Here is a 27,261-nt window from a genome sequence, read left to right on the forward strand (position 1 = left end):
ATGGTGTCAGTGGCAGCCCATTCCATTTTGCCTCCGGAGGCGAAATGTGAAGGTGCCCCCCCCGCCTACTGGGGTCACATGGCTGCAGCTTGTGGGTTCTTGGTGAGATCCTGCCAGAGGTCGGTGCGATCTCGCAGGAACCTGGAAGCCACATCTCTCTGGCTCTGGCAGCAGGGGACAGAGTGTCCTGCAACATGAGAGACTTGAGAAGCCACAGCAGTGACGAGATCTCGCAGAAGTTCTATGAGATCTTGCTGAAAGCAGCTTTTCAGGGCCGGCCAAACACATTTTTTGCACCTGAGACAAACCACAAAATGGCATCCCCTCCTTTCAAGGGAAGAAGGGGTGAGCAAACACCTGCTGTCCCCGTGGATCCTGCTGCCCGAGGCGGTTGCCGCACCTTGCCTCATGGGTGGGCAGGCCCTGCCTTAGATCTGGCAAAAATAATGGTGTTCAAGTCAAATGCTATTTTAAAGGTTCAGCCACCAGCAGCCCCTCCTTCAGGAGTTAGGAACAGGCATGTACATTGCACCATCCTGTTTTATTCCAGCTTCTCGTGTACATGGATTTTTCTACCAGCAAGCCTACCAAATAATGGTAACTTTAACCCTGAGGCCTAGTTTTAGCACTTATGCTTTCATATTTTAATTTAATTCGTTTGCTTTTAACGACACTTCGATTAGCATTTTTTTGACTGTTCAAAGTCTTTTGAACCACTAGCCAGCAGTATATAAATTGGTTTAATAACCGAAACAAGTAAAAACGCCGCGAAGGGCGACGCGATGACCCAGCGTCCCCGAGCGGCAGTTGCTGTGGGGAGCAGCGGCTTCCCCTCAGGGACAGACGCCCTCTTGGTCATTCACACCTTCAGGCATATTCAACACCACGCCATCCCGGCACATGCAATAAGAAGCGTGAGGGAAAAATAAGTCGCACACAATTTATTCTGAAGCGCCGCATAGTGTTTTGTTTCAAGCCTCTCCCTCAGCGACCCCGTCGCTGCCCCTCGCCTGCCCTCAGCGCCCCTCCCTTCCCGCGCGAGAGGAAAACCGGAGGGCGGGAAAGAGCCCGGCAGACGCCACGCGCCTCGCCGCCCTCCTTTATCCTCCCCTCCCCTCGAGTTACATAATAGCTCCCGCGGCCTCTCGCGAGGTTGCCGGCCGGCTGTCCCTCCCTCCCCTCCTCCCGTCCCCGTGTCTGTGCTTCCCTTTCTCACTCACACAGACAAAATCTGCCCCCCCTTCTCCTCCTCTTCCCAGCCCCCCTCCCCGCGCTCGCCTCAGCCCCACGTCACCGGGAGACCAGACGGGGACAACATGGCGGAGCGGAGGAGACACAGGAAGCGGATTCAGGTACCTCGCTCGCTCCTCTCCTCGCCAACCGCCAGCGGGAACCGCTTCCCTTTTTATCGCCGTCCCCCCCGCCTTCCACACGGACTCCCCCTCCCCTCAGTGCCTCTTGTGGTAGTTTCACCTTCCTTCTTTTCGGCCTCTTTTATTCCCTCTCTTCTCTCGCCCCCCCCTCCATCTTCCTTTCGCCACAGGGCCAGCCACGTCACCGCTCTCCCCTTCTCTTCAGGGCATCTCTCTCTCTCTCTCTCTCTCCCCCACCCTCCACTCGCGCCTCTTTCCTTAGTGGGAGACGGATGGGCGCTCCAGTCCCGCATTCCCACCCCACCCTCCAGTAGCTCCATACTGAGCAGATGTCTCTCCTCAGCCCAGGATGTCTATCTGCCCTTTTCACCCCACCAAACACCTCCTCCCCACCCACCCCACACACAGAGCAGTCCCTATGATGGTGACACAGGACTGTGGGGCACCCCAGCTCCAAACGCCAGGACGCAGCTGCTCCTTCTTCAGGCGCTGTGCCCCGAGGGAGATATCACTCGCGAGCCCCTCTCCCATCTGCGCCTCCCCGCCGTGGTCTTTTTGGGTGCGTCTTGACGGTGCCGCACCTACAGTCCCACCACGACTCATCCTTTCCCCATTTCTGTTCTGCGGTTCGGATGGTTTTCCCTCCGCAGAGGGGCATCCCGTCGCATTTCTTGGCTATGTGGTTGGAAGCCTAGTGTTCCCCCAAATGGCAGCCCAGCACTCTTTTCCAGGCTCACCCTACAAACAGTGTAAACGTTTCTACCATCACAACAGCTGTTTGCAAACATCTTTCCACTGTTAATTGTCTACACACCCACACCCACCCCTTATTGCACCATGTTGTGGCATGGAACTACCCCCCCCCAAAAAAAACCCACTTCATTGCCAAATGTACCTGTGAAACCCTGAGGGAATTCCCCAATAAACTGCCTTCTCTTTACACCAGCATAGTAGGCTATCTATTTCACATACATCCAAAATATACACTTAGCATGCATGGTTATCACACATACAACCTGTAACTGTGAGAATTTCCTATTTGGTGAGCACTATACTTAATGCTGTTTAATCACCTCTGCATCATGTGGAGTTTGCTTGTTGCATGCTAGTGGATGCCACCCTGTTGCATTACAATATCAGTTTTTCACTTCTGCTCAATCCTGCTAATTCTAGCACGCTCGCTCATTTACATGACCTGTATTCATTATCATCTTCTGCGATGCCCTTAGGTTCACAGGCATCCTCACACACACCTAGAAGAGTGTTTCTTCTTGGATGTTCCAGATGTAGTGACAGCATATGAATGAGTCACTTTTTCTGCAGTCAACTGCAGTAATTATTTTTGGTAGTCTCATTATGAGAGGAAGGGAAGGGAAGTTTTTCTCACTTCAAAGCTATGCTATAAAGTCTTCCGCAATAGATGACATATGTTAGGTATGCTACATAGCTATGTGCTCTGTAGTGAACAAATATATCTTTAAAAGTATCTGTGTCAATGAAGCTGTGCTATGTTTGTTAAGGTGATTTAATTCAATATCTTCCAAAACTTGTTCAAATGTGGAAAGGCCAAATAGTGACAATACTGATAAAAGTTTAACTTATGTTGCGTTCAGGGTAAGAATATGCAGAGTCTGTAAAGAATATTAACACTAGGTGGACCATTGTTTTTACAGTTCCAACGCTTGGCAAAAACAAGATATGATATTATTAGCAGTTATAATTTTGTGCAGCCTAAGCATAATGTTTATTTGATTGTAATAATTATGCCAACAAATATTTGAGAAATGTATTCTAAAATATTCATGGCCAACTTGACAGCTACCATCCTGTCTCATTGTGGCTTTGGTAAAACTATTCACCAAACCATAAAGATTGTGAATAAGCTGCAGACACACACTATATACCTCTTTTCCTCCTGTTTTTTTAAACATTCTGAAATTCCCTCCCCCTCATTGCCTCCAAAATGTGAGGCTTCTCTCAACACCTCCCCAATTAATATATAGTCTAAAGAAGGTTTAAACTGTAGGACAGTTTAAAGCCTGAGTTACTCACAATTAATACTAAAAATAATCTTGTATGTTATCTAGGTTATAGGAGCTCTTCAGTATTGGAAAAGATTCTTTAAAATATTGTTTGTTGTTTTTACATGCCAGCGGAGATAACATTTCACAAACTGTTCCTAGATAAAGCTGGAGTAATCTCTTGCAAATGTTTATGGACCTTTGCTTTTGAGTGTCACAGTATGAATATGTTGCATCTTTGATTGCCAGGACGTTGATCTCATGCAAAACATTTACTGACAGCTTTGGATACATAGCATATGCTTTATTAGTAATATGCTAGTTTAGTGTGCAATACATTGTGCAGTCATCTCTTTCTAAATATATTTTGTTTGGGTGCTGGATGGTTTAAAATTTATTTAACGAGGGAAAAACTAGTTCAAATAAGTTTATATCAAAAAGTAACAGCAATTATTTCTCTTCAAGAGTAGCACTATTTCTTGAATTATGCCCAGTGCCACAACTATTGGGGGGGGTTAGCTGGGTTTCTACCCCCAAGGGGTGCCATTGAGGCTCCCGGCCTGTTTGTGCATGTGTGTACACAAATACACATGAGGGGGTTCCAAACCAGGTCTTTGACCTGGGTGAAATAAAACCTACCTAGTTTTGCCCCTGATTATGCCATTTCCTTTTGCCACTTTTCTAATATTTCTATACAGTATTTCAGTTTAAACACCCCGATTGTCACGTTGCTCTGTTCAAGGTTTGTAATATATATATATCAATTTTATATTTTGTTTGGTGTCATAATGAATAGCAGGCTGATGAATGATACTTTGCTTCAGGATGAGAACAGAAATCGGGCTCCGGCGGCACGGCAGCAGCAGGAGGCCCCATTAGCTAAAGTGGTTCTTCAGGTTAAGAACAGTTTCAGGTTAAGTACAGACCTCCAGAACGAATTAAGTACTTAACCTGAGGTACCACTGTAGTCATATATATTGAGCACCTTCACTTAAGATTTAAACATTTTCATTTCTGTCTTGAAAGAACAGGATATACGATTTACAAACATGATTGACTCAAATCTCAAGTTATTTAAGTTAATTTGGTTCTTGGAGGGCAGTTCATCTCACAAGCGGGGAAGTTGGTACAAAAAATGCTCTTTAAGAACAGACTGTGCGTGCCAGCTTCTTGCATGGGTAACTATGTTAAACTGACCTTTGCTTCAAGTTTCTTTGAAGAAACTGTAAAAACAGCTGTGGCAAACAAAGGCAGCACTGGTATTGGGTAGCTATTTTCTGTTGATAAGAGACTGGAGAAGCCAAGGCAACATGATCTCTGCCTCAAATTCACAACACTTCCGCAGTTATCACGTGCTTATTAGTCTGAAAGAACCAAAATCTTGTCACCTGGAAAAGTAGACAGTGGTTGCTTGGACAAGGAAGGGAGCTACCTGCTCTTCTTCCTATCTCTGCATTCCGTTTTAGAGATGTGGTCAGGTGCCCTTGGTGCAGTTGACCATGTCCCCTGTAACCATCACCTACATTCAGCTGCTTACCATAAGCACTGCTATTCGTGTGCAAGTGCTTTTGTGTGCAAGCCACTTTCCGATTCAAGCGAAATCTTTTATATGCAGTGCTGCTGAGAGGCAGGCACAGAGGTACTGATGTACTGGACCCTCAGTCAGCAGGCCCTCCAGTTGCTGAGTATTCATTTTTAAAAAAAATGTCTCTAGACTTAAGTTGTGGAGCAAAATGTGCAGGCAGCCTTCTATGCAGTTTCTCTGAGATGAACTATATTTTTAGTGCAATGGTATGGTAGGCAACTTTGTGATGGTATATGGAAATATATATATAGGACAGAATTGTGTTCTGGTGATTCTTTATAGGTTGTTGATTGGACCCTAGAAATCTAATAAATTGCTTGCATATGGGCTTTAGTGAGTAATGCAAGAGATGAAATTTAATTACATATGGTTATATGTTCAGATGAGCAGTGGTGATCTACCCTGGGCCTGATCCAAACCAGTTCAAGCTTAAACTTGTTAACTAGAACCTATTCCATACCAAATCTAGGGAATCTCACCCATTTCTTTTTTGTTTGTTTGTTTTTTGTTTTTAGAATGTAGATTTTTAATATTGTGTATTGTGTGGAGTGCCTTTGGACACAGAGACCATTTATAAAATATTTTGCATTCAGAAAAGAAATACAGTTAGTCCTAAAGCAGAAAAAAAGGAAAAAGGCTCCCCATTATTTATTTGTTCGTTTATTCATTACATTTATATCCTACCTTTTTTTTCTAAGGAGGTCAAGGTGCTGTACATGGTTCTCTGCCTTCTCATTTCTCCCCCAACAACCCTGTGAGTTAGGCTAGGCTGAGAGATAGTGACTGGCCCAACACCCAGTGAGCTTCATGCTCAAGTGAGCTTCAGCCCACCCCCACTTTGAACTCTGGTCTTGTAGGTCCTAGTTGGACACTCTTAATTACTGCACTGCACTGCACTGGCTCTCTAAGTAGGTAGTTAGTAGTCTATCATGTTAATTACATGAACTTAGAATATGCTGAAAAAAACTGCTAATTGTATTTTTCTAATGTGAGCCTCTGTGCATAACAAGTTGCCTACCTTTGACGTACAAACAGTATTTTCCAAGCAAGTGTAATTAAGTGTCTGAGACAGCAAATTACAGAAACGACTATTGTTTTAGTTAGCCTATCATATTGCACCATTGCTAAACAGCCCTCTTGCAAAAAGAGATTTTAACATACCAATGTGAACGTGTAAGAATTTAAGATATGATGACATTGGTTCCTTATTTGCATAACATTACTTCCTTACCCGCAGTGGCTTGCATAGGGAAAAGAATAGGCTCCCAAGTAGCTTCTAGCAGCTGCTGCTGTTGTCTTTGCTACGACTTTAGAGCAAACGTTCCTTCTTTGCTCAGTGTAGTGGTTAAGGTTTCATCTGGACATACTTTGTTCCACTGGTTCATTTCTGCACAAAGCTTTCATGTGGGGATATGAAGATGAGAGTCCAGAGGACACGGCCCCATTCTACCCGCAGCTTCCTTCTGATCTATGTGGAAATGAGGTGCTGGTTTTAGTAATTTTATGGGGATTGGGAGGGATTGACTTTTTGTAGCTGTTCATATATAATTCTATCCAATAGATACTCTTTTAAGAATATTATTATTGTTATTGTTATTATTATTTGGTTTTTATTATTTCATTTTATAATTATATAAAACAGAGAAAACAATTATAAAAATTAAAATATGAAAAACAAAACTATAAAGTAGGCACGTAGAATAAGTTAAAATAACAAAGCCCAAGTAAAGACCATCAACTTCATCAGCTCATCAAGTATAGTTCTAGATTTGCCAGGCTTGTAACAAGGGTTGTCTTGAAAATGAAGGTTCTGCTGTATATGTCACAAAGGAATGCCAAATCTCAACTTCTGTGTTATTTTTTTCCTATTATAACTATATTCCAGAATGATTGGTATGAAGTGCCCAGTTTAAGATTTTTTACTGTTTTCCATTGAGTTGCAGTTACTATTCATGCTGCCAAAATCATATACTGTATAAGACCAATTCTTTTGACAATGTAGTTACATTGGTATCTTAAAAAATATTCAGTAACATTAATTTTGTACAAGAAGCAATAGTGTTGGTTTTTTTTATTAATAATTGTAATTTCTGTCAAAATTACATTCCAAAAATAGTACCAACTAACATCCCACCATGAATGGTAATAAGTACCAAGTTTATTGCAACCCTTCCAACAATTAGGTGATCTAGAAGGAAATATTATAGACATCTGTGTAATAATTTTAAGGCATTTCCCCCAAGAAAACTGGAAACAGATTTTGAGGTTAATGATTCCCAATTTTATTCTAATCATTTGGAAGAATTTGTGTGCCATATCTTTTTAAGGGGTTCCATAGATCCAAAAATTACATTAAGCAATTTAGAAACTAACCCTTCCCCCCTCTTACCCATTAGTTTGATTAGCAAAAAATTCCAGGATTTATCTCTCTTAACATTCTGTAGTTTTTGCAGGACTGATTTTGGACGCTCCAACCTGTTTGCAAAAAGGGAATAAACAGCTGTGTCATCAATAAACTTGCTTCACAGGCTCAACATGGTTTTTCTGTCTTGTAGCAGGTGGAGAATGTTCTGTAGCTTCAGCGTGGTTGCTTCATTTTAATAGTTTGTTCAGCCAAACAGGAACTGTCCAGTACTATATCTTTTTTATATTATTTAGCAAGTGTCTATGTGTTTTGACCAGCTTGCATGTTCTTTCCATTCCTTCTTACTACTTAGCTGCCTTGTTGTAGGTGAAACATTAAAAGGTAGAAAACAGAGCCAGCACGGCTACCTATCTGTAACTAGAGCTAAATACATTGATTTAAAATCTTAAAATGTTAGTTTTAAGAATCCCTAATCACAACTTTTTGACAGACATTTAGCTACAGCCCTTTCTGTTTTTATTTATTTATTAGCATTTATAGGCTTGCATTACTTCCAAGATATCACACACCAAAGCAGAGTATGAAACCAATTTAAAGCTACAATCATCAAATAAAAGAATTTAAATAAAACACCCATCTGGAGTAATGAAGCAGTCAATAGAAACCATAATAATAATTTATTATTTATACCCTGCCCATCTGGCTGAGTTTCCAGTGCAGCAAAATAAAGAATTTATAACCAGACTAAAAGCGACTGCAATTAAAACACCCAATTAGCTGACACCAGAAGCATTTTGTAAGAGCTGGGGTTTTTATTTCCTACTAAAATATCAACATTATAGGGACCAAATAGTGTTGTGTTCCCCAAAAGAAAATATCAAGCTCTGCACCTTCACAGTTTTGGTTCCCTAAGTGGAGGGGTCACTGAGCTTTCCCTGTGAACATGGAGAAACAGGCCAGGAAATGCTCCTAAAGAGATGCAGGACCTAACCTAGACAGATTAAGCCCTTAAAAACAATAACCAGCATGCCCAAAGCAAAAATGCAGCCAGTAAAGATGAGCAATGACAGGAGTGACATGCTTTTTGCAACGTGTCCTTGTCAGGTAAACTGCAAACCACCTGCAACTTCTGAACTGTTTTCCAAATTAGCCCTGCATAGAACACATTGTAATTGGCATTATATGACAGAAGTGGCCTCAGTACACTCACCTGTGTTAAGCTCGTAAAATGGCCTCCTGTTATGAGTACTACTACCTGGGAAGTCCTCAATACCAAAGAGTCCATGTTCATTTCCAGACTATGTACTTTGTCATTAAGGGGGAGTATAAAAGGTAACAGTAAGGGTAAAGGTAAAGGACCCTTGGACAGTTAAGGCCAGTCAAAGGCAACTATGGGGTGGGCCTTCATCTCGGTTCAGGCTGAGAGAGCTGAAATTTGTCCACAGATAGCGTTCCGGGTCATGTGGCCAGCATAACTACAGTGGTACCTCGGGTTAAGTACTTAATTCGTTCCGGAGGTCCGCTCTTAACCTGAAACTGTTCTTAACCTGAAGCACCACTTTAGCTAATGGGGCCTCCTGCCACCGCCACACTGCTGGAGTCTGATTTTTGTTCTTATCCTGAAGCAAAGTTCTTAACCTGAAGCACTATTTCTGGGTTAGTAGAGTGTGTAACCTGAAGCGTATGTAACTTGAAGCGTATGTCACCCGAGGTACCACTGTAAAACGATTCTGGCGCAGTGGAACACTGTAACAGAAGCCAGAGCGTATGGAAACACCATTTACCTTCCCGCCGCAGCGGTACCTATTTATCAACTTTCACTGCTGTGCTTTTGAACTGCTAGGTTGTCAGAAGCTGGAACAGAGCAACAGGAGCTCACCCTGTCACACGGATTCACACCGCTGATCTTCCGATCAGCAAGCCCAAGAGGCTCAGTGGTTTAAGACCACAGCACAACCTGTGTCCCAAGGGGAACACATCTAGGATATGACAAAATCACATTTCTCTCCACTTCTCCAAAGCCACCAAATTAGAAAACTGTCCAACATTTTCCCAGTCTTTGAAGTTTCTAAATACAATCAACCAGCTTCATTTGGACACTCTGGTACATAAATTCTATCAAAAAAATAAAAAAAATAAAGCATGGTGGTGTTCAAATATTCTGCCAGCTCTGTTCCCACCTTGTGGTTGCTTCTGTCATGTTCTGATAGCATGCTGTTAGCATGCTGACCTGCTGATAGAGGCAAAGAATCTAGAATAGTGTCCCGCTAACAATTGATGTGGTTACCCATTCTTAACTTTTAAACTACAAGGCAATAATATTTGGTCTTGAGAGGTAAATTTCCTATATTTCCTATATCATGCATCTGATGGATGAAAGATTATGCTATGATAAATTTGTTAGTCTTTTAAGATTTCACAAGAGCCTTCATTGATAATGAGGTATTTACAGAATATTAGCATGTAACTATCTGAGGAATCATGTTTCACATGCTATGAAAGTGAGTTGAGGAGCTTTGTAAAAATTCAGTACAAATGAAAATACTGTAGCTTTCTGCTTTAAATTTGCATTTGCTCTGTTTTCTCTTAAAGGAGGTGGGTGAGCCATTCAAGGAGGAAAAGGCTGTTGCTAAATACCTGCGTTTCAACTGTCCAACCAAGTCTACCAATATGATGGGTCACAGAGTGGATTACTTCATTGGTAAGGTTAAATATTATCCAAATCATGTGGCAACCTGATTGTCAATATTTGTAGCGCTTGGAGGAAAATGTTTTTATTCTTGCTTTTACCTGGGAGATAAGTGGGGATGAGAATCTGATTAAAACTAATCACAGCCTGATTCCCCCCCCCTTTTTTGTTTTTTAATAAGAGCTTTTTATGGTCTGCACTTCACCTCAGTGAATTCCAGGGTAGGAGTAGAATCTTTATCTTCTGCAGAGTGTAGAAATTTCTGGTTCAGACTGTGTTTATTTTTATTCAGATTTGAAAGCCTGAGTGAGTGACGGCGATGATAACACAACAAACATAATATTCCTATGGTATTAGTCATAATAATCCAGTGGAAAATGGATTGCTGATGGTTGGTGTCCTCTTATGACAACAGCAGTGATAACTGACAAGATGGTTTTGCCTTCTCCCATACTAACCATTGATGCCATCTCATTAACTGTGACAACTTGTATCTAATACTACAATTTATATCCTAGCTGTACTTCTAAGGAACTGCTGCACTGTGTAGGACCCTGAATATCTAACTACCACAGGGCAGCAAGTCTGTAAAACAATTTATTTTTATCTTAGAAAAAGAAAAAAGATATGGAGGAAGCACTCTGCTTTCTGCCAAAATGTCCTCGGCCTACTTAATCCACTAAGCAGTTTATCTTCATAATCACTTGCAGCAGATGGAAGCTTTGGTTTGCACTTCTTGCTCAGTTACCTGGGAGTAAGCTACACTGAACTCAGTGCAACTTACATTTGAGTAGACATAACAGTGTGTGGTTCAAATAAAAGGCCCTCAGCTTCCCATTCCTTCAAGAGTATAGAAATTTGGACAAACCTAAAAGGCTTCAAATACTTCCAGACATTGAATTTATGTGTACAAGGTTTATTCAGGCTGAAGCCAGAAAAAAGTAAAAGTGAAAATGTCATAATCAATCAAAATCATTTCCTAGGGTTTCCTTGGACTCAAAATTTGTTGGGTTCTACTGTGGGTGAGCTGTTTAGACAGACACGTCATCAAATGAGGAACAAAATTATTACTGTTCCAAAATTTCCATTTTCTTTAGGACTGGTCACATTTTTCCAGTGTAGCATTCTTGTGAGAGGTATGGTGTGTTTTTCTTTTTAGCTTCCAAAGCTGTGGATTGCCTTCTGGATTCTAAGTGGGCAAAAGCCAAGAAAGGAGAAGAAGCCCTGTTTACCACTCGAGAGTCTGTAGTTGATTATTGCAACAGGTAGGCCTGGTTTTTTTAATGTTGTTGTAAACACTATGAATACTCCTAAATATAATGTTACAGAATGAATTAAAATGTATTTTCATTGTGTTATTTCCAGGTAATCAGAAAGTATTTTTATATTTTTAGATCCTCCATAGTTGTCTTTGGTCTTTGCTACTACTGTATGGCTTTACTCATATTCCAACAGCCTATGCAGCTAGGATTATTCTAGTTGAATTACAACATTCAGTTGAAAATTACTTTGTTACTGCAGTTGCAGAACTCCAAAAACTCAGCAACAAGACCTTATTATCTTGCCAGATTATAGTTATATGCTTTGTAGGAATAGAAGAAACTGCCTATAAATGTTAAAGTTGGCTGGTTTTTATTATCAGTATTTTATGAAGAGTTCCCTTGGGTTAGGGTATATTGTCAAAATGTGTTGGAAATAGTGGTCTAATTTTCACTGTCATCTATTACCTTTACCATTTGTCACTGTTTTTTAATTAATAACATGTGCATATATCTAAGTGTGAAATGGCAACCAATAGGGAAGATTGATATTTTATGTGCTTATAAGAAAATAAGTTTATGTATGGCAAGTATTTTTATACTGCTCTTCAATCCTATTTCCTGAGCAGCTTACAAAAATTTCAAGGAATAATCAAGCTTTGGCACTATTCTAATGATGACTGTTTTTTAAATACAATTTTTATTTAAGAGATTTCCCCCCCCCCCTCCATCTTTCTTAATACCCTATCTAATGTGATGTAGACTTGGTTTGGTCGTAGTTTTAGAATGGATTGCTTATTTGATCAAAGTAGTAGTTTGAGTTTACTTTACCATATGACTCCACTTTAGCAGTGGACTCCCAGATTAAGCATGAACTGAATTTTTCTTCTAAGACTTTTAAAGAAGCAGTTTTTCCACCGAGCTCTAAAAGTGATGAAGATGAAGCCAGACAAGGATGCAAAGAAAGAAAAGGAAAAAGAGAAAGGAAAGGCTGAAAGTGGAAAAGAAGATGAGAAAAAGAGCAAAAAAGATGGCGGAAAAGAAGAAAAAGCTAAGAAGGAGAAAGAGAAGGAAAAGAAGAAGGATGGTGAGAAAGAAGAAGGCAAAAAGGTCAGTGTGAATCCTCAAGTCCATCTGAGATGAAACCATAATATAAACAGTGGATTAAATAGCATTCCATTCAGAGTGGGAGAAAATTAAAAACTGCAAAGAACTAATATTAAAGATTAATGTTAAAGACTTCTAGTTTGGATTTCTTTACTTACCATAGCTTTTCTCATAATACTTTGGGGTCTTTGTAATATAGTTCCTCATGAGAAAAACTGTACATGTTCAGTGGAGGACATTAACAGTATGGACTTGTTTTTACAGGAAGAAGTGATAAAAGCTAAAAGAAATTAAAGAATACATAGTGCAAGGTACACACTTAAGAGAGTTTTAGCATTTTTGCTGTCATATTAATAGACATGCTTAATAAAACATTTAATAAGATTAGTATTACAGAGATAGTTCTGTGAATTTTTTTGGGGTGCTCAAAAGGTGTTCAGTAGGTTTCACTGGCCCTTTCTATTACTTATTTCTGAAATAGATTTGTGAGAAGTACCGTATTTTTTGCCCTATAGGACACACTTTTTCCCCTCCAAAAATGAAGGGAAAATGTGTGTGCGTCCTATGGGGCGAATGCAGGCTTTTGCGCACCGACCCCTCTCGCTCTCCAGGCTTCAGGAGAGCCGCAGCGCCAACCCCACAAGGTCGGGGGACAGCGGGGAGCGCCGCCATCCTGCTGTCTCTCGATGTGGTTTGGAGGCTGACGGCGGGGAGACGCGTGCTTCTCCCCGCCGCCAGCCCCGCAAGCGCCAGGGACAGCGGGGAGGCGCAGCGTGTCTTCCCGCTGTCCCCGGACCTGGTCTGCAGGTGGGCGGTGGGGAGAAGAGCGCTTCTCCCCGCCACCAGCCCCGCAAGCTCCGGGGACAGCGGGGAGGCGCAGTGCGTCTTCCCGCTGTCCCTGGACCTGGTCTGCAGGCAGGTGGCGGGGAGAAGCGCTCTTCTCCCCACTGCCAGCCCCACAAGCGCCTGGGGGGGAATAATTTTTTTTTCTTTATTTCCCCCCAAAAAACTTGGTGCGTCCTATGGGCCAGTGCGTCCTATGGCGCGAAAAATACGGTATTTTCTGCAGTGTACAGTAATCTTCATCCCAATTTGTGTATGAATAAATGTGTTTCTGTCGGGGCACTCTAATTTGGGAAGAGGCAGTAGACATGGTTAGACATAATTTCCTCCTCTCTTTTTCATCATTAGGTTCAATATTAAAATTTCAAGAATAAATACTAATATATGTGCTTATGCCATATGCATACTGTAAACAGTTTCAAGTTCTAAAAAAGTTACTGTCTTTTAGTATTGGTTCCAGATTTAAGTTTAAGGAAAACTGAAATCCTTGGGGTGAATTTAACCATAGATGAATATCAGTTTCATTAAAAATACAAGGTCTCTTATTTAGAAATACAATATACTCAGGTAGGATGCATAAAATAACTGAGTTTACAATTTGTTTGAAACACATATTCCTGTCCTGGAGTTTTCCTGTTCAGGTGTCAGCCATGCCCTTTTCCATGACACTACATTTCATCTAGTCCTCCCTGTTCTCCCCCCACTCACAGTTGCCCATTCTAACCACCCGCCACCCAACACAATGTGCTGTAGCAACTGAGAATGCTTAGTCCTTATTGGGTGGGCTTGATAATTTTTCCCTACAGTTTTTTGTTTGTTTTGTATTTCTGCAAAAGATGCAACTGTCAGCTGGAAAAAAAATCAGCTGCTAAAATTGATAGTATGAATCTCAAGATAAGTCAGCTAAAATGGTTTGTGGAAGGAAGGAAAGTTTCTCATCCTGCTATGTGCAGAAGACCCCCTCCAAGCTTTCTGGAGGATTATGCGAATTGTAATATAGCTTTTTCATGCTGTGGCCTCCTTTGGAAATTCCTTTGTTCAAGTATGGCTACTTTAAGATCATTGGCAAAGTGCCCTAGTGGATTGAAGCATTCTCCTACTGGTCTATGAATATTGCCACTTCTTATGTCAGATATGTATTCATTGATTCTTTTGTGTAGGGATGGGCCTGTGTGTCCTATGTAGAATGCAGAAGGGCATTGCTGGCAGATGACATATTGCATTGGAAGATGAGCAGGTGAATGAACTATTGATGTTATTTTAGGTCCTGTAATACTGTTACCAGAGAAGGTATGGGAAAAGAATTGGCATCTCGGTTTGTTGCAGGGCCTGGTCCCTGTTTTTGTGTTCTGTTATATGAGCTCTTTGTTGGCGAGTAGTTGTTATGGGTGTTGTGTGTAAGCAAGAACAGGCCTCCTACCCAAGACCTGTGAGAAGGAAGCAGTATTGTCCAGGATGGGCTGTAGATTATTCATGCTTGAGTGGCTATATCTGGGAGCTGTAGGTGGCTATAAATGGTGGTCTGTTGCTTTCTCTTCCTCATCTGTCCTGTAGTTGATTATTTCTGGAAATTGGTCTGACCTTGCTGGTTTGCTCTTTCACTCCATTGGATTTGTATTGTAATCTGAGAAATGCCTGGTGTAAATCCTTAAATTGTGAGTCTGTGTGATGGGTCAGAGCAGATGTAATGCCTTAAGGCTTTGTTGTTTTTGCTGCAACCAACTATCATGGCTATCCTACTGGAAATGGTTTCCTTCCATGAACTTCGTTAACTTGTTCTAGGATCTAAGATGGATTATGGGCAATTCTGTTGGCTATTTGCAGTTTAGTAGCGCTGCAGAGAGCTTGCTGGGGAGACCATGCATTAAAAAGGGACTCAAAAATAACTTAAACAAGGTTTTAATAACAAAAACAAAAACTCCTTATACACTAAATACATCAACAACAAACCAGACCCAACCACCAACCCATCCCCCAGGGTAATGGGAGAGCTAGGTGCTGCTCCTTATATACTATACCCAATTGCTGACACAGCTTGATTAGCACAACTCAGCAGCACCTGCTATGTTTCACAGCTGTAAGACTGGGTCTCATTATTTGCCCTGGCCCTGGCCCTGGCCCTTAAAGACATACACAACTTGTGAAACAATAATGAACCTTCACATTTTAAAGTGACCATTCAACAGATTCTCCCCTTCCCTCAGAAGACCCCCCCCCCCGACATCACAAACTACATTGTTTAGAAGGGCTCACCAATTCTCCAGATAAGCTTATTAGGGGGTGCAAGGTAGGGAAGGGAGAGGAGAGGAGACGGTCATTCTGTGAATGTCTTTCAGAGAACATATCTTAGAATTCATACCATTCAACTAAAACCTGGCAAGTAACAAGTTATGAATCTCACAACCTATATTTGAGCCAGTGAGGTATACCAAATGACAGATAGGTTTAGAGAACTGGACTCCATTTGTCTTGTATTAGAACAACAAGCAGCATCCAAATTTTCATGAGTAAGAAACCTTTTGCACTGCCTAGCTTTCGTATATATCCTTTCTCCTCACTGCTGTTTTCTGTGTCCTGGAAAAGCTACTCCTGTGGACAGGGAACCCTCTGAATTAGGATGTTATGTGGAAGATTACAGATGGGGAAATCATCAGACATTGGACAAAAGCAGTTCCACTTCTGTGAGCTCCCTCTGTCTTTTGGCTATGTCTTCCCTCCCAGCACAACAATGCAGGGTGAACCCTATTTTGAGTGTTCTCTGATTTTACAGAGAATCATTTTGGGGGCACAGTAAGGAGGGAGGGTACAGGAAATCAAGCAACCTTCTGCTTGAGTAACGTTTGGCCCAATAAGAACCACAATTACTATACAGTAATTACCCATTCACCTAATTTTCATCATCTTACTTATTCCCCCCACCCCTTTTAGGGCAAATTGTTATACAGCCCCTTACAATAAAAATGTTCAAAAAACCAACTGACAAATAGCCTAATAAACTAGCAACAGATAAAATCATATCTGGGGTAGAAGTGTCACAGGAAAATCAATAGAAAACTTGACAGGATAAGGACACTTTTAGGGGCCATTTAATACAAAAGGGGCCCAAAGCAGACTTTTCAGGGCAGGATATTTCACAGATGTAGGATCATTCCTGAAAGGGTCCTGTTCCTGACTAATCTGATTGTCTTCAATGGCAAGAACAGGTCCTCTAAGGTTGATTTTAGGGCCTGAGCAGCTTTCTGTGAGTTTGGGTAGTCTGTCAAATAATCTGGTCCCAACCCTTTTGATGCTTTGAATGTTAATGGCAGCACATTAAATTGACCCAGGAAACGAATGGCTGACCAATGCAACTGATGCAAAGTTTGTGTGGTGTGGCCGTACTGCCTACCCCACCCCACGCCTTCTGGTGGTTGAATTTTTCACTAGTTGAAGTTTCTGGACTGTCGTCAGAGGCTTCCCTATGTAAATAATATTACAGTAGTGTAGTCTGAATGTTGTGTGTGTAGCTGATGCTTTCTCTAGACAGCATTGCAGCTGGTAAAAAGCATTATTATTATTACTGTATATTAAATTTGTATACCACCCTTCATCCATTGATCTCAAGGTGGTTCTCAACATAAAAATACAAGATAAAAATACAAAATGCATAATAAAAACAAGAACAAAAAAAAACACAAACCAACCCACAAACCAATAACCCCCTCTCCTCCCACCGCCTCCATGTCTACCATCTATACTTCCATAGGTAATACTGGATCCATGAGTACTTTCAAACTGCATACCTGATTTTTTAGAGACAGGGTAAGCCTGTCTAAAATTGTTTGCAAACCTCTGTGCAGATCCCAAACTGTATATCCATTTTATCATGATTAAGTTTCCATTTGTTTGACCTCATTTATTCCATAACTGCCCCAGGATACCTGATAAGGTTTCTACTGCTTTTCTGAGATTAGTAGATGGAAACGAGAAGCAGAACTGTGTGTTCTCTGCATTTTAGTGGCACACCAGCCCCAAACTCTGGCAGAGCTCATCCAGTGATTAGTCTCCCAACACCATGTTCTAGACCAGGGGTGTCAAACTCAAATTCATCAGGGGGCCGCATCAGCAGTTTGGTCACCCTCAAAGGGCCGGTTGTTCAGGCAGCCGTTGGATCTGTCACATCACAGGATGGCATGTGCTCAATATAAAAACAAGTAGAGGTTTCCTGAATGCATGTAAAGTGGAGGTTTCCTGTGTAGAACGGCCGGCGCCGCTAGAGGGCAGACGTTCTCTGGCTTGTAGGCTGCCGCGCATGCGCTGAAGAGGCGGCTTTGTTGTGTCCCCCCCCCCAAAAAAAAGCGAGAATAAAAGGTGAAGGCTGCCGACCAGCGGCGGCTTACACGGGCCACATGACGTGGTCTGGCGGGCCGGATTCGGCCCGCGGGCCTTGTGTTTGACACCCGTGTTCTAGACTCACTCTTCCGGAAAGAGCCAGAGCCACTGTAACATCGTGTCTCCAAGCCCCATTCAGGCAAGGCAGTTCAGAGGGATGCCATGGTCTGCAGTATCGGAGACATTGGAGAATCAAGAATCAATAGGGTTGTGCTCCGCTTGTCTCTCCTGATGAAGGTCATTAGCTTGAATGAGCAAGATAGTTTAAGGGCTATAGCTAGGCTGGAAACCAGATTGTAATACTGTACAAGCAAGGCTCAACTTATGTGGGGGTTATGTTCTGGGGATAGCATATAAAGCCAAACTTGTGTGTACAGTGGTGCCTCGCAAGACGAAATTAATCCGTTCCGTGAGGCTCTTTGTATAGCGGTTTTTTCGTCTTGCGAAGCAAGCCCGTTGACAGCTTAGCGGATTAGCGCTATTAGCGGTTTAGCGGCTTTTAGCGATCAGCTGTTAAGCGGCTTATCAGCAGATCAGCTGATAAGCGGCTTAGGAAAAGGGGGGGAGGGGAAAAAACCCGCAGGAACTTGCAAGACATTTTTGTCTTGCGAAGCAAGCCCATAAAGAAATTCGTTTTGCGAAGCACCTCCAAAACGGAAAACCCTTTCGTCTAGCGGGTTTTCCGTCTTGCGAGGCATTTGTCTTGCGGGGGACCACTGTAGTCAAAATGCATTGGGTGGAATGGCAGGTGGTATTGCCTAAAAGAAATTTTCCCCAGGCAACCCACCCACTTCCAGCCCCTTTTTATTTATATATTTTAAAATTTGCCAAGCGTGTAAAGTTGAATGCGCACAAGTTAAATGAGTGCAAGTTGTGAGTTAACTGTCGTTATTTTGAGCATTCTTCATTTTTTGTCTGCAATTACCGACTGTAAATTATAATTAACAGCATTCAGCTATAGCTAAGCATATAAAAAATCCCTTGATTTTAATAAAATATTTTAACAGGTGCTTAAATCTTTCCTTTTGAAATTGGTGAAAATAAAAAGGGCTTAATTTTGGCTGCATTGTGCACTTATTTTTGTAACACACATACTTGAGAGATTCCATAGCACAGGTAAGAATTCATGGCACCCCGGCAGTCTTTTCAGTCCATAGTGATGGAACATTACTGGGGAATCACAAAGGGATGTGCCAGGGCAAGGACTGTGAGAAGGGGGAGAGTAAGAAGCTAGGCAGACATGCAGGCAAGAAAGTTTTAAGAATTTATTTGAAAAGATGCACATTAAATAACCTATATTATGTTTGAGTTAAGATCTTTTGGGGGAATTGGTCTAATAAAGAGGAGGTTAAAGTATAAATAGCCTGTTCTAGAACTTTGTGTTCTATGGAAGATAAGAGAATCAGTCAGAACAATTGGTGTCTGTATCTTTCTTTCTGAGTGCTCAGTAATGCTAAATAGTAAATTTTAACAAAATGTTTAGCTTTTTGTCAATGTTTTATTCCTTGATTTGCATGTAACTGAAATCAGTGGGAGAATTTTAATGGATTTAAGGCGGGTATGGAGTACCTGTTCAGTTCAGTGGATAAGATCTTTGTATCTCCAGTCCTGGCAGGGCTGACCCACCTGTCAAATTTATCTCTAGGAGATTAAGTGTCAACGTGTTGTAATTCTTTATGGGACAATTTTTCTTTCTTTTAGGGGAGGTTGCATAGCCCCTTTGTCCAGGTACTCAACGCCCAGTGCTTGGGAAGTGTAGCACAAGGGGCATTCCAAACTCTGCTTGCAAAGTGTCTGACAACCTACAGGTTGTCAGGTGCTTAGGAGCTACTGCAGAAAGGGGATTGGTGGTGCCTGCAAATCCTCATTTGGCCAAACCCCACCTTTACCTGCCTCTCTGTCTGATGTCATATATGAGGTTCCCCAAAAGGAAATGTCTAGTTATAAAGGTTTATCTCAGTCCAAAGACCATGGTCTGAAGTGGAACCATGTCTTTATCCTCAATCTTGCTTTTGAATCAGTATGTGGGAATAAAGGCAGAAGGGACTACATGAGGTGTTCTCATGAGCACAATTTCACTGGCAATTGTTTCCAATATGTCATTAGGATGAGACTCCTGGCACACCTAAGAAGAAGGAGACAAAGAGAAAATTCAAACTTGAGCCTCATGAAGATCAGGTTTTTCTGGATGGAAATGAGGTACAGTATCTGAATAATCTCTGTTGCTGAAATGTTTTCCTGTCTATAATGTTTACCAGTAATAAAAATGTGGAGAAATCCACTAGTCTGACTAGATTTTTCTTGATGTAGTTGGTCAGAAATGGAGACATCTGGCTCTGGTTTTATGAGTGTTTGGTAATGTTTTAAAATACCTGTTTTAGCTGTTTTTATCAGTAATTTTTTTTAAATATATTTTTTGTAAACTGCTTAGGGATTTTCTTACAATCAAGTGGCTTACACATTCTGTTAAAGAAATAAAAATAGGGGAATTCTTGGTTTTGATTTTTTATTTTTAAAATATATTTTTTTCTGTTCTGTTGTTTTACTGCAGTCTTCTCTAACCTGGTGTCCCCAACTGTTTCAGACTGCAATATGTCACCTTGAACTTCTTGGAGGAAAGGTGCAATAATGCAATAAATAAATAAATAAATAAATAAATAAAATCCCTGACCATTGGCCATGCTGGCAGAGGCGGATGGTAATTGTAGTCCAAAACATCTAGAGAGTACTAGGTTGGGAGACACTGTTGTGATGTAGTTTACCTGAGTGTAATTTCCTCTGAGACCATTAGGTGAAGAACAGGATATAAATCTTTTAAATAAAATAGGAGTCATAATCTAAGGGCTTTTTTCTGTTAAGATTTCATATTTAGTTTACTTATCACATAATCACAACATGCATAAATTCCATACCAAGGCTAGATAGATTTTCGTCTGAATTACCAGGACAATTCTTATGTCCTGGTACTGTTGGTTATTGCTCCCCAAAAAGTGTATGCTTATTCAAAAGCACAGGTTTACTGCTGCCTTAAAGTCCTGAAAAGCTGCTGCCATAGACGGACCATTAGTCTTGCTTGAAATAAGGAACAGCACTTTCCAATTGTTCTTCATAGCCATGACAAGAATTACCTGTTGTGGCTGGATTCAATAGATTGCATCTCTAGGCCTGCCCTTCAAATTGCGGGTGCATTGTGGGTTTATGGGATCTCAGATGTTGTTATAAGGCTAATTGAGCATTTGGTGGTGGAACCACACCACTGTTTTTCTGCTGCAAAGGGAAAGGCAGTTTGCAGGGGAGATGTAGCTCTTCACGTGACACCTCTCTACCCTACACACTACCCACCCTGTCCATTTTGATCCTAGATGCATGTTTGCTGCTCTTGTTGCAGAAAGCAATGGTAGATGGGTGTTGTGCAGAAACAGTGATGGGCAGGGAGGAGAAGCATCTTCACCCAGCCCTGCTTTTCCCCTATACATCCATCCCCAGCCCACTTTGCAGAGAAGTGCTTATCAAGTACTCAGATCTGTGCTGATCAGGTTCCCAGATCTGTCTTAATAACCATAAATACTTAGACCTATTTCTCCTTGAGGAACTAGACTTGAGTCTGAGTTTCATTCCCTCACTGCAATACAGTGGTCCCTCTGGTTGCGAACGGGATCCATTCTGGAGGCCCGTTCACAACATGAAAAGCCCACAACCTGAAACGCTGTATCTGCACAGTTGTGCGGTGCGATTTGGTGCTTGTGCGCGAGCGGCGAAACCCGGAAGTAACCCGTTCCGGTACTTCCGGGTCACTGCAGGACGCAACCTGAAAAAACGTAACATGAAGCAGAGGAGGGAAGGAGAGAGCACTAGTTGTCATGGAGAAAGGCTGCAGTTTTCTTCCTGATGCACAGTTTTCTACATGCCAGCAACTTTTTCTATGAAGGAACATTAAAGGATATAAACTTCCATCTGCAGTCTGAAGTGACACAGCCCCAGGCATAGAATCGTAGAGTTGGAAGGGACCAGAGGCTCATTTGTTCCAACCCCCTGCAATGCTTAGATAAAATACATAGATTTATTGTTGTACAGAGAACAAGACTTTAGCTCAGCCCATTAATAAGCTGCCTCAGGTCACGGAGAAAATGTTTAGGCTTCTTTACATGCTACAGTGATGAACTATTGCAAGGAGAATATATTATTTCCAATCAGCTTCCTCATAAACCTTTGCTTTCTGAACCTGGTTTAATTTTTACGTAATCATTCTCCTTCCAGGTATATGTGTGGATTTATGACCCAGTTCATTTTAAAACATTTGCCATGGGACTCATACTTGGTAAGTAAGTGAGCACTGTTGGGTGAAACTGGCAACCCACCCAACTAACGGTCTGCCTCTTAGCACATCTGTGGCTTTCACGGGGGCAAATCCCCCCCTTCCCATTGAAATAAATGGGGCTTGTTAAGTTCCAATAGATGTTAATTGGTTTTGGGCAGGACAAACACTGCAGTGGATTACACCCATATTCTGTAGAGGCACAGCATCCACTTTTACAAGGCAATTGTGAGGGCTCAAAACATTCCCCCCAAATTAAAGTGGTGCTGTTGCATTTATTTCAGTCCTAAAGCTCCCAGTATTTCTTATGCTTGTGCTGTCTTTCTTTTACAGTGACTGCTGTTATAGCTGCAACTCTCTTCCCACTCTGGCCTGCAGAAATGCGAGTAGGCGTTTATTATTTGAGCGTAGGTGCAGGGTGTTTTGTGGCTAGTATTCTTCTCCTGGCTGTTGGTAAGTGTGTGTTTCTCTTCTCTTCCTCTCCAGCTCTCACAGTTCAGATTTAAGCATCTCATAGACTTGCCTTGCGCCATGTGAATGTTTCCCAGGTGGCCACCATATGTCACCATTGTGCCATTTGTAATAAAGCTGACTGCAAGTGTGCATTCATTTTGGTTGCTTTCACGCAGTGGGAGCAGTTCTGATGTTTGTGTTGCCATTTCTGTCTCATGGGAGAAGCTAAGTGCACCAGTCCCTGTACAGTAGTCTTGCTTACATTTCCTCTGACTGCTCTTGCAGCAATGACTTGTTTTAGGACTGTGCTTACCATTTCCCTCTAGCTTTACTGCTTCAATGAGAGACTTTTTGTCTCCTTACTGACAATTAGAAGTGCTAAACCTACAGGAGGGGTACTCTGTGATGCTTTTCTGTGAGGCTTGATTTACAGCATAAAAACAGCATTCTGTGCTTTATTGCACATATGATCACTTCATGGAACCATGTTTTATATGGGGCGGCACCTAGTTGTACAGCTTTATGCTAAACTATCTGCCACTGGCTACAAGCAGTTTATTTACTTACTTGAAAGCATTCACTGCTGAAACTATTTTTGGTAGTAAAAGGAAGCTAGAAGGAAACATATATATGTATAATGAGGCAGGGGGAAAGGTTAAGAGACAGAATGAGATCCCTTTAACATTCTTGAGATTGTAGTGTACAAATGAATTAAATTACTGAGCACAGACAGGACAGTAAATACAATTAACTGAAATGGTTCTCTAGAATCAGGTTTTATTCCAGATATTCCTGCATCTGCTCCAGATACCTACAGTCTCTCAGATAGAGGTCTCTCAGATTCTAAAACTTTATAAATGTCTTGGTCCCTGCTTACCTTAATATATTACTATTACTATTATATTTCCAGATGTGTTGACTGTGATTGTTCTGAATTCCCCCTTGGTTCTACTGTATATGTCTATTCCTCAAGGGCATGTAGAGAGTGGTTGTGGGCTTACTCAAAGCAGTGTAATTTCATTCTTCTAGAGACTTACCAATCAGACTCCTTTTGAATGTGCTTAAGCCACATCATTGGAGCTAGATTGCAGTATCCTCAGCCAAGCAAAAATAGGGCTTAAAATTGTTTGGTAATGATGCAATTTGATTTTAAATGTTTTGTTATATGGTATATGTGTAATGCATGTTTTGTTATCTGCCCTGTGAGGTTTAGTGTGGTCTAGAAATGTAAGTAAATAAAAACCAATGAGCATCTTAACCATTTAGGTATTGCTTGTTGGTGGAATCGAAAGGGAATGCTTACTCTATATTATTATATTTTAATGTTTTCAACCTTTACCTTGTAGCTTAAACTATTAGCCAACAACCAAAGTTGGTCATTAACTGCCGGTAGAGAATGTACAGCATACAGATTTTCAACCATACAGATTCCTAAAGAAGTTTAAGAATGTTAGGGCCTTAATTAGAACTCAGCAGTTGAGTTTGCATTTTAACCCTTGATCTTAATGTAATTAATAGATATGGAAAGCAATTTCTGGAAAAGAATTTGAGGTGGGAGAACCCGGAGCCCTTTAAATTCCTGAGCTGCCTCTTAAGTGTGGGCCCCAAGTTTGCAGTGGCTTACCTAATTTCTCTCACTCAGAATTTTCTGCTTTGCCAGTTCAGGCATTTTGTCATTTGCAAACATAAATGTAGCTCTGTGTTCTGTAAATATTCTGTTTAAGACATTTGGACATTTTCTTCTTGTAGCCCGCTGCATCCTCTTCCTTATCATCTGGCTGATAACTGGTGGAAGACACCACTTCTGGTTCTTGCCAAACCTGACTGCTGACGTTGGCTTCATTGACTCCTTCAGGCCCCTGTATACACATGAGTACAAAGGACCAAAAGCTGATTCAAAGAAAGATGAGAAGTCTGAATCCAAAAAACAACCAAAATTTGACAGTGAGGAGAAATCTGATAGTGAGAAAAAAGAAGATGAGGATGGCAAAGCTGATCCACTGGGAGGCTTGGGATCAGAAGCTTCTGGCGGAGAGCGGAATTTGGACACAGACAGTGATAGGCGGGAGGATGACCGGTCCCAGCACAGTAGTGGCAATGGAAATGATTTTGAAATGATCACAAAAGAGGAACTTGACCAGCAAACGGATGAAGAGGATTGTGAAGAGGAGGAAGAAGAAGAGGAGGAGCAAGATACTAGGCCTTTACATGAACAATCTTAATTCAGCTGTAGTTTGGGACTAAATTTTGTGCAGACAGTTGGATTTTCTATGTTGGCTGCTACACCATATTGACAGCATTCATTTCTTCCTTATTTGCTGAAATATACAGATGCAGCTTAGCCAAACAGCTTTATAACATAGTTCTTAATTTGTTTTACAAACAGAAGAAAACCACTTAACTTGATAGTTGTTGTAAGTAATCTAATATACACTTACAAAAGCCATCTGTTTCACAACTTGTCACTCAGATATTTTGGTCTGCTTAAGTCATCAAATATACGGAGGAATGTAGTTCTTTTAATAATATTTTGGGAAATTGCATGTTGTAAGTAACTACACTTTTCCAGAATAGTAATTTAAAATGGCACTTGTTGCATTTATTCCTAATAGCTTAATTTGATTGATACTTACAACAACTGAACTTTTCGGTTCATTCTATTTATATTGTTATTAATCTTCATAAAACTGTAAGACTTTTTTTAGAACTTTTTGTTTAAGAATATTTTTTTCTTAAGGCATATAAGTTAATGCTGACTTGGCTGTAGGGTTTTAAACGTTTTAACCGTGTGTGACCAACTTAGGAAATCCAGACTGTTCTGTCCATCTAGTTCAGAGCAAAGAAGTCATCTTCAACAGGTGGCGGGGGGAGAGAGAGCATAATTTGGAGGTTATAGCTCTTGTCTTGACTTGCCCCATCATAATACAAGAAGTGTATTCTGTACATAACATACAAATAAAGCAACCCCCTTATTTTACCTGTTACTTATTATTTGGAGGATTTATCCAGTTTTCAATTTGTATAATTAAAAGCCATTTCAGAATGTGTGTGTGTGAGGGAAATGCAAGTCACAAGGACCTAACAGAATCAGTGAGATTGGCAGCTGTGTTCACTACTGCTTTAGTTTTGTGCCAACATTCCACGTATTGAAGTCCAAGTAAACTGATTCTAATTCAACAAAAGCAGACAGCGTAGCTCTGTGTATGCCTTAATGTTAGTCTTTTATTTCTTTCTGTCTTCAGAAAGTGGAGTACTGTATTTGATGAGTAGACACTGCCATGAGAGAGGATAGGCTTGGCTTGAACATTAAAAGAAGCTCATAAAAAAAAAGATTACCAAGACCAAATAATTTCTTGAAATCTTGAAGGAGTTCTGATTGTTCACTTTCTCTCTTATGCATCCCTCATTTGACTGACTTGGAAGACCATTGTGTGTTTAGTTCTATAAACATTTTTAAAGTTAAGACTTTACATCATTCCTCTGAATCATTGAATTTCAGCCTAAAACTGAAATTATGAATACAGATTCAGTTCTTTCTTAGCAAAGTGACTGTGAAGAGATAATGCTAGTTACTTGCTTGCATTTTCGATAGCTGACTTAACAGATCTCTCCTTTTTTCCTTGAACTGCTTTTTCCATCACCAGTGTTTTGACTGAAGATGTTAATTTTTTCTGATTGTGCAAATATATGCATTTTATGTGTGCATTGATAAAAACCATTCACAAATGTGGTCTGACTTGCTTATTACCTATTCCTCTCATTTAACAGCTGGGAAAGTAAAATGGTATGTTGTTTCCATTTTTCTGTTCATCTTGATAGCAGTTTTGAGTTAGCAGCATTCAATTATTTCTCTTTTCAAGAGCCCTGTCGCCACCATCTATTGCTTTAAATGTGTGTGTTTTATTTCTCACTGCACTTGCTCAGAATCCTCTTATTCAGCTGCGCAGTAATTCTCAGTAATTCATGGTGTTCATTCAAAAGGTGTTAAGAGTCTTACAACACAGTTTAAATATGGATTTGCTAAAACAATTTCTCTCTTTCTCTCTGCTAGCACACCCTTTTTTTACACTGAGCCATTCATGGGCAGTGCAGTGACCAAGGCTTGATGTGGAACTACAGTAGAGTACAGTAACTGAAATGGCATCTGGATCACTTGCAGCTTGTCAAGTATTCAATTCTGAGTAGTGAATGCTGCCTTGGAAAGATTGCTCTTCAGCTTAGTGCAATAAGACAATTGGGCTGAGCTCTTGGAGGTTGATGGCAGATTTTTCACATCAGTGGAGTAAATCACAACTACTTTAGCCAGTTTACCTGGATGTAATCTGATGGGACATACATGACCTTTTGAGCCCATAGCAGCTGCACTTTCCCCATCTATTCATGCTAACTTATAACAGTATTAACTTGGACTGAGTTTGTTGGTTATTTGTGTTTTGAGTATCGATCAAAACTACTCAGTTGTGACAGTTGGATACCAGCTCCTGACCAATGTTTAGTGTAATATATTTTGTTAACAGACAATTCTGTCCATTGCAACCCTGATGGGGGGAAATGTGGCTGCTATGTGCTTAGATGGTAGTTTCACTAGGCCTTCTTTGAGGACTGTTCTTTACCACCTCACTACGGTAAGTACCGATGCTGCTGCATTTAGGTGAACACAGTCCAGATTTCTGCAGGTCTCTGATTAAATCTGGGTTTAAATCTGGTTTTTTCCAGCCAGTTAATGTTCTATCTGCATGGTGCTGCAACATTCAACAACAATGTCATGCAGAGTTCAGTGAACGTACATTATTGCAGCTGGATTTGGAGTGCAGGTTAGCAGTGGTAGTGCAGTTTGGGGTTCATCCAACTGGTGTTGCCAGCCAATCTCTGGTCAAAAA

General features: G+C 41.1%; 1 protein-coding gene across 2 annotated transcripts; it reads left to right on the forward strand.

Annotated features, from left to right (window-relative positions):
* Positions 1-1,094: 1,094 nt before the first annotated feature.
* SEC62 (SEC62 homolog, preprotein translocation factor) lies at positions 1,095-26,107 on the forward strand. Of its 2 annotated transcripts, none has more exons than XM_083739783.1 (8): positions 1,095-1,352; positions 9,937-10,045; positions 11,193-11,298; positions 12,186-12,402; positions 19,720-19,812; positions 21,871-21,931; positions 22,262-22,381; positions 24,131-26,107. In XM_083739783.1, the coding sequence occupies exons 1-8, from the start codon at positions 1,317-1,319 to the stop codon at positions 24,601-24,603; spliced, it is 1,215 nt and encodes a 404-aa protein (XP_083595909.1). In that variant the 5' UTR covers positions 1,095-1,316; the 3' UTR covers positions 24,604-26,107. The 2 variants fall into 2 exon arrangements, with proteins under 2 accessions (XP_083595909.1, XP_083595908.1); XM_083739782.1 differs by lacking the exon at positions 1,095-1,352 and adding an exon at positions 6,272-6,462.
* The last annotated feature ends 1,154 nt before the right edge of the window (positions 26,108-27,261 follow it).

Source organism: Podarcis gaigeae (assembly GCF_964106915.1).
Source record: "Podarcis gaigeae genome assembly, chromosome: 5".
Lineage (NCBI taxonomy): Eukaryota > Metazoa > Chordata > Lepidosauria > Squamata > Lacertidae > Podarcis > Podarcis gaigeae.